Consider the following 8,343-nt stretch of genomic DNA (forward strand, 5'->3'; position numbering starts at 1 on the left):
AAGCTTAGTGTACTGGAAGCACTCCTCCTCTTCCCTGCAGCAGCCGAGCAGCTGGGAGATCAGAGCAGCTCAGTAAACTGTGGCTCAGCACTCGGCTGACCTGTGGTGGAAATATCAATCAGTCAGTCAGTCAGCAATGTAGGGGATTCCATATTGATGTGTATGAGATGCTTTTGCCCATACACAAATGTAACATGTTCATGTTTCAAATTTCATAATTTACATGTAAAATAAAATAATGAACACATATATGTCTATCCCATATAAATACCTACGTTTATGTATGTATGCTAATATTGTAAACACTATATATATGTGTGTATTCATGTATTCATGTATTCATTTCCAATCCAAACCCTGTTACATGTTATACCATATAAAAATTCATCTTAGGGGTATATATATACACAAATTTTACTATGGTAAACTTAAAGCAGAAGTAAGCGATCCGGTCGTTTTGTCTAACTTCCTGTCAGCCGATGGAGTTAGCAGTCCCCGCCCTCGTCCCTACGTCACCACATTCACGCGCATCCCTTGGCTGCACACACAGAGAGGACCGCCCCTTTATGCCGTTCTCTCTCCTCATTGGATGAAGCTTGTAGGATACAAGGAAAGTTTTCTCCTCGGCTTACAGCAGAGCGGAGTGACTGACAGACCCGTGTTTCAGACCAAACACTCTATATAAGTGATTGCCGTCGGAAGATATAACTATTTAAGACTTATATTAACACAAACATTCCGCTTACTTCTGCTTTAATCTTCACATCTACAAGTGTGATAGTGATATATATCCTTATAGGTGACATATATGATAGCATCACTCGTGATATAGGGACATATATGTCAGATATTATGTTTCTGTATGAGTAGTTATGTGAAATGGACCCATAAAATGTCTCAGAAGACAGATCTGCAGATCAACCCTCATGCTCAGAACAGGTCCCAGTTGATCAGACAAACATATTGGTATTTTACTGACATGCAGAACGTCGGCACACATGGTTCTTGCAGCATATTGTGAGCAGCTATAGAGAAGTAGACAATAGTTTTCAGAAATTGTCCTTCAGATTGACAGCTCGGAGCAGTTGTTGTTGTTGTTGTTGAAGAGGTTCTTCAACGTCAACATTGTTCACCATCCAATAAAGTACTTGAAGCGTTAAGTACGTTGTCTCACGTCTCCATCCCCACTGTTTAACTGGGGTTCCCACTGTGCTGGTTTGAGCTCAGGTCAGACTCCATCTCCCTGACACCTCCAGCATTTCGACAAGAGAGACGATCCACGGAGCGAGGCGAGGCGTTGCTCGCTCGGCGACCGCGGCAGCACGCCACCACGTCAGCAAGGTCGGCCCGGAAGGACGGCGTGTAGAAGCCGTAGATGACGGGGTCACAGCACGTGTTCAGGTTGCCGAAGACAAACAGTATGTGATGTATATACTCGGGAGTGTGCTGGATCATCTCTGGCTGGAACCAGTACCAGACCCCGAGGAGGTAGTAGGGCGTCCAGCAGATGACAAACGAGCTGACAATCACAATGGACATCTTGAGGGTCTTCATCCGGGCCTTGGGTATCATGTCTGTCCCACTGCGTCTAAGACAGTGCTCACCATCTGCACACAACAACACAACATGTGAAAAAACACAGTAAAGCACAGATTCATGCTTAGATAGAGACTTTAAATCTAGATCGACTGTACATTTGTTGTTTTATATCAGGTATAAACCATTCATCATGACCGTCCGTAGGCTGATGAGACAGTCTGGTGTCATATGGATAGTTGCAATGGGATTGTGTGAGGTAGCACTTAAAATATTCTACATGACGTGAACATTTGAACTGGATAGTTTACCGATAGTGAACTGATCTGAATATACTGTAATGTAACACTGACTACATCATCATCAAATAACCCCAACTACACCTTTAAAACACTACACCTCAGAGACCTGAGCAGCAGGAACTATTTCTGGGTGTTTGATGTCACAGAAATGAAAGAAAGTCACGTTTTGAATTAAAAAGGACTAGTATTTAAAGGGATAGTTCAACATTTTTGGCAAATTGGCCCACAGTGGGTTCGTTACCTTTATTTGTCGGTGCAAGCTATTTTTAGAACGGCCGAGCCGTGAGCTGCTCAGAGCTACGCTACGGAGGCTAGTGGGATTTCTTGGTTTCCCTCATCAAACTCATCAAATACACAATTCAACAACTCCAAAACGCTCTCGTGGACAAGTTGTGACCTGCACATTCACCACGCTATGAGATAATAATGTAACTTTACGAGACGGAGTTGTTTTAGAGGTAAATGCAGAGACTGCTTGCCCAAAAACAGCCCCCGACGGGAACGTGCATCAGCGATTTTGCATGAATTTGCCTCTAAAACAACACTGTCTCGTAACGTTCCATTATTATCTCATAGCGTGGTGAATGTGCAGGTCACAACTTGTCCACCAGACCATTTTGGAGTTGTTGGATTGTGTATTAGATGAGTTTGATGAGGAAAACCCAAGAAATCCCATAAGCCTCCGTAGCGTAGCTCTGAGCAGCTCGCCGCTCTGCTCCGCCGTTCTAAAAATAGCTTGCAATGACAATTAAAGGTAATGAACCTACTGCTATGACTATAGGGATTATGGCAATGGGCCAATTTGCCAAAATGTTGAACTATCCCTTTAAAGTCAGATATTAATTCCTTTTTTTTAATCTTCGCGTCTCATTTACAGGTTGGGTATGCTCATCTTTACCTGGAGGTTTGTTTCCAACCAGTATAACTGTCTTCATAATTGGACAGTACTTCAGTGTTGTCCTTTGTGAGCATAAGTTGAAGTGGGAAAGTAAATCCTAAGTGGTAATAAAGTTTAAATCAATAAGCAGTTGTTGTTTTTTTTGTTCTGAGCGTGCACATAAGTTAAGACTCCACCCAAAGGCCACACACCTTTGCTCTTGCGCATCTGCCCATTGATCTTGATGAGGATGCGGGTGTAGCAGAAAGTCATGACCAGCAGGGGGAAGACATACAGCGTCACAAAGTGAAACATGTTGTATGCCGTCTCCTGCCACCGATGCTGGAAACTTCCATGGGTCACACACTGAGTGAAGTCCACTCCATCGGCCTTAATGGCCCGAAAGATGAACAGCTGAGGATGAATAGAGTGTAAAAGACATGAGCAATGAATGAATGCAGTCACAGGAAAAAGAGAAAAAAAAAACACCAGGTGTAGTTTGTATTTATTAACAAACTTCAGATTATATTTGTTCATAAACAAACTACACAAAGAACCTCACAGTGCAGCAGGTTCTTTGACCCCAGGTTTGTGCATTAAAGGCGTTTTAATGCACCTCAGAGTGTCACAACAACAACCACATGTGAAAACATAAGGAGTCACTTGTTACTGACTGGTCTGGGAGCAGATACAAAGGGGGGATGGAGGGTGGGTCAGTTGAACAGCTGAACTGCTGTGCTGTGGCTGTTAGTGGCAGTGCAGCAGGTGAGCACAAGAGTTAGTGACGGTGTCAGAGAGGGGACAAACTTAGAGAGTATGAGGGTATATAGGTTGTGTGCAGCAGCAGCAGCAGCAGCAGTGATGTGAAGAGGGATGATACTGACCACACCACTCATCACTGATGGGGCCACAGCAGCAGACTGCACAAGTCAAACAAGTCGAGTCATTATAACAACATATAATGAGAGAGTGTTTCTTATTTACAATGTGCAGATACAAACCAGCACTGAGTTTACCCCGCTCTGTATCAGGGTCTGATACTGTATATGTCATCATTCCTAAAAACCACAACAGACAATACACAGACAAGTAATTTGTGAATTTCATTATCCTTACACGGTCTTGTATTTGCATCTGTATCTGTTTATAAAATTAATAAATTGTGCTTATTTTGACTCACAATGTTCGAGGTACAACAAAAACTATTAAATAAATAGCATTTTCTGAATACTATAGTGACAAGAGTGAATTACATTTAAGTAAATGTTGTGAATAATATGTCATATGTGATCATCTTTGAGTTGTGTGAGTAACTAGAAGACATATGTAGGTTTAGTATACACTACTTTTTTCGCTCACTTTAGGTCATGCAATGTTATTCAATAACTTTACACTGTAAAAAAAAAGAAAAGAAAAAGAAAATGCTGTTTTTTTCGTTAAATTACCGGCAGCTGTGGTTGCCAGAACGTTATCCTTAAAATAACAGTGAGACAGTTTCTGCTATTACCGTATAAAATTGTTCTACAAAAGTATCTGCTTGTGTAACCATCTGAAAAGTGGGAGGCGACTCGAGCAGGTTCTATGCTGTGTTATTCTGTTCAAATCAAATTGTCTCAATTAAATTAAATATGTTATAGATTTTTTAAATAAAATTGTCTTTTCTTTTTAGCTGAGGCTTAATGTAAATATCAAGCCATATGATTATCATGAATACTGGTACTGAATGAAGCAAAAGTTCAGACAGGAAGACTATCTCTTTAAGTACGCCTCAAAGCCACTTCCCCGTTTTCCCGCTATCCTCTCGCTCCACCGTTCTTCACATAATTCATCCAATCACAGTCTGCCATCGTCTCTTTCTTCTACCAGTCAGTCATTAGCTGTCAAATTTAAAAGTACTCTCTCTCTCTCTCTCTGCAGTCATCCAGCCGTCATTTCAGCAAAACTTAATCTAATCTGGATCTTCAGCAGAGAAGTTCCCTCATCAGGCAACTTCAAGCTTCCCTACCGCCAGTGTCTTGTCGTAAATAGTCTGTCCTGGTTGAAATACAGCAATGGTCTTGAAAATGGTCTTGAATTGGTCTGGTCCCGGTCCTGGACTTGGTCTCAACTCTCTCAAAGTCTTGGTCTTGGTCTTAAATTACATTGAATCACACACACCGACCCCAAATTTTTCATCTCACCCCAACTTGGCAAATGGCTACCCACCCTGAGTGAGTTCAAACATTAGGTCTGCACCTGATGCTGTAAAGATCCTTGAGATAAAGTTTTTCTAAGGTGCGATACTAATTAGATTGTAGTTGTAGTGAATTCAATTGAGCTGCACAGCATCTAGTTAAAGCAGAAGTAAGCGATCTGGTCGTTTTGGCTAACTTTTTGTCAGCCGATGGAGTTAGCAGCCCCCGCCCTCGTCATGGATCTATTGGTCCTCGCCCCTACGTCACCACATTCACGCGCATCCCTTGGCTGCACCAATACATCCATGGGCTGCACACACAGCCCTTCTAGAGCACTGGAAAAGAGAGTAACGACACGCATTGGTTCAATGGAAGCGCCTCCTGATGGCGGAATATGGGTATTGCAAAAGCGCTCAAGAACTGACATCTCAATTTAAGGACATTTATAGATCACCCACGTTAATAGCATCATTGAGGATCCTTTACAGATAAACATTAACACATAGGCGAGTAAAAAAAAAAAAGAAAAAAAAAAGTTGTCTACATTAATGTTTCAATCTACATTTTGTAATAAACAAATTATAAGTATAATTTGATATGACCAAGACACCTAAAAACAAAAACACTGCCGTTTTCATCAATTTACAAGCAAGTGGGCAACACACATACATTGGAGTGAATGGGTTTTCTGGGCGCTTTTGCAATACCCATATCCTGATTCCTGCCACTCGGGGCGCAAAACCCTTACCACGGGAGTCAATGGTGGTGTCGTTACTCTCTTTTCCAGTGCTCTAAGCCCTTCATGCCATTCTCTCTCCTCATTGGATAAAGCTTGTAGGATACAAGGAAGTATACAAGAAGTTTTCTCCTCGGCTTACAGCAGAGCAGAGTGACTGACGGACCCGTGTTTCAGACCAAACACTCTATAAGTGATTGCTGTCGGAAGATAGATACGGTGGCCCTGAAGTGCAAAACACAACGGCAAATCAGAAAACACAAAAGCAAAACATTTTGGGCAATACATAGCGGCCTCTGTGCTAGTCCCACTTGTCTGTCGTGCTGGCGGTGTTGTCTTTCCGGTTCAAAGCACGGACCAGTTCTTTTGTCCAATCAGCGACGATTCATGTCGCCCGAGGGTACCTACCTTTTCCGGTTTGGTTAATGTCGTTATGTTTTCTCTTTTTGTGTTGTGTTTTCTCTTTTGCCGTTATGTTTTCTCTTTTGCTTTTGTGTTTTCTCTTTTTGTGTTGTGTTTTCTCTTTTGCCGTTGTGTTTTCTCTTTTTGTGTTGTGTTTTCTCTTTTGCCGTTGTGTTTTCTCTTTTTGTGTTGAGTTTTCTCTTTTGTTGTTGTTGTCTGATTTGCCGTTGTGTTTTGCACTTCAGGGCCACCACAGGGGGATATAACTATTTAAGACTTATATTAAAGCAGAAGTAAGTGATATATTTGTGTTAATATAAGTCTTAAATAGTTATATCTTCCGACAGCAATCACTTACATAGAGTGTTTGGACTGAAACACGGGTCTGTCAGTCACTCTGCTCTGCTCTGAGCCGAAGAGAAAACATTTATCGTATCCTACAGTTTTTATCCAATGAGGAGAGAGAACGGCATGCAGGGCTGTGTGTGCAGCCAAGGGACGCCGTGAATGTGGCGACGTAGGGACGAGGACTGTTATGGTGCGTTCAAGGAAACTCGTATTTTTCCGACCGTGAAGTGGTACCAGTTCGATCTGGTACGAGTTCACCGGTCGGAAGTTACGAGTGGCCGTTATAGTGACTTTCACCGGTAAAACAGGTCGGAAAAACACGAGTGGGTTGCCTGAAACGCTACAAAGTCGTAAGTTGTGACTTGAAGCTGTAATTTACGATTTCAAAAGCCTGCCTGGAACGCAGCATTAGCGAAAACGACCGGACCACTTACTTCTGCTTTAACACAAATATTCCGCTTACTTCTGCTTTAACCTTTCAGGTAATTTCAGGGGTCATACACAGTACATCTCCTCTGAAGGCCAATTGCATTCAAGCTGTTTTTTTTTCTTTCTGACCTTTCAATACAATGAACAGGTGAAACAGAAACATCACACACGGCCACCGTACCTGCGGAGAGGCCAGCAGCACGCTCAGAGTCCAGGCCACCAGCAGCATGCGTCTGTTCCTGAGGCCGGCGTCCAGGGAGTCCAGAGGGTGCAGGATGGCCCGGTACCGGTCCAGACTCACCACCACCAGGATGAACGCGGCCGAGTGCATGGCGAAGAGCTTGAGGAAACACAGCAGCTTGCACATGACGTCCCCGGCGTACCACTGCACCGTGATGTTCCAGACGGCGTCCAGCGGCATCACCACGAACGTCATCACCAGGTCTGCTGACGCCAAGCTGGTGATGAGCGGGCGCAGGTGAGCCGCCAGCCGATAACCCCGCCCCCAGCACACGCTGATGAGGACGGACAGGTTGCTGATGGCGGCGAAGACGAACAGCACCAGGGTGGCGGCGACACGGCAGCGAGCGGCCACGGTGAAGGTGGGAGTCTGCCAGGGCGGAGGGGAGGGGGAGGGGGAGGGGGAGGCGGAGGAGTTGAGCAGGGAGAAGAAGACCGAGGCGTTGTGCAAAAGCTCGGCAGGTGTGGAGGACGTCCACAGAGACAAGTTTCCCGCCATCCTGTGACACAGAGACACAGCCGATTAAAGGGATAGTTCACCCAAAATTGAAATTTCACTGTAAAGATTTTCGCTGTGAATTTAAAATAAATAATTGGATAAATTTTGCATGACTTTCACAATAAGGTTACTGTGAAATATACTCACAGCAATTTACTGTAATTTTATACCTGTGATATTACAATGCATTGTTGTAAAAGCACAGCTGTATACTGTAACTTCACAGCTTCAATGACAAAGCAATTACTGTGATATTACAGTACAGTACATTACTGGGGAATTACAACCTTTTGCTGTACATCATTACAACAAGGCCCTGTACTTTTACAGTGTGTACTGTAAATGTAATGCACAAGTTCATAGTAATTTATTGTGAATTTACAATGTATACTGTGGAAGTCATATAAGTAATGCAGACAAAGTTTCAATTTACTGTTAGCCCAATGGCATATTTATTTACAAATAAAACATACATACATACAGTAAATGCCAAGATATTCAAGAATTCAAGAAATTCAACAGTTATAAACTTTCCAAAGCCATCTTAAAGGGATAGTTTACCCAAAATTGAAATTTCACTCATTATCTCCTCCCCCTCGTGTGGACTAAGGGCTGGGAGAAGTTTCAGAGTCCTCCGTGGCTTCTCTGAGTTACAGGGGGTCTTGGCGTAGCAGTGCATGTCCATATAACGGTTGCAAATGGATACCAACTGTCTTCGTAACAAAAAGACACACCAAAAAACATCCAAATACCTCCATGCTGCTCGTATGTCCGTCTTGTATTGAAGCCCCGAAATGCGA

At 43.1% G+C, this 8,343-nt stretch overlaps 1 protein-coding gene across 1 annotated transcript; it reads right to left on the reverse strand.

Annotated features, from left to right (window-relative positions):
• Positions 1-1,108: 1,108 nt before the first annotated feature.
• gnrhr1 (gonadotropin releasing hormone receptor 1) lies at positions 1,109-7,568 on the reverse strand. The gene is made up of 3 exons (XM_085791068.1): positions 6,986-7,568; positions 2,928-3,129; positions 1,109-1,607 (listed from the first exon to the last, which is right to left on the reverse strand). Exons 1-3 carry the CDS (start codon positions 7,541-7,543, stop codon positions 1,192-1,194), a joined length of 1,176 nt encoding a protein of 391 aa, XP_085647194.1. The 5' UTR covers positions 7,544-7,568; the 3' UTR covers positions 1,109-1,191.
• Between the last annotated feature and the right edge of the window lie 775 nt (positions 7,569-8,343).

The sequence above is a fragment of the Trachurus japonicus genome, chromosome 11, assembly GCF_045865225.1.
Source record: "Trachurus japonicus isolate A0001 chromosome 11, Traja_1.0".
Taxonomy (NCBI): Eukaryota; Metazoa; Chordata; class Actinopteri; order Carangiformes; family Carangidae; genus Trachurus; species Trachurus japonicus.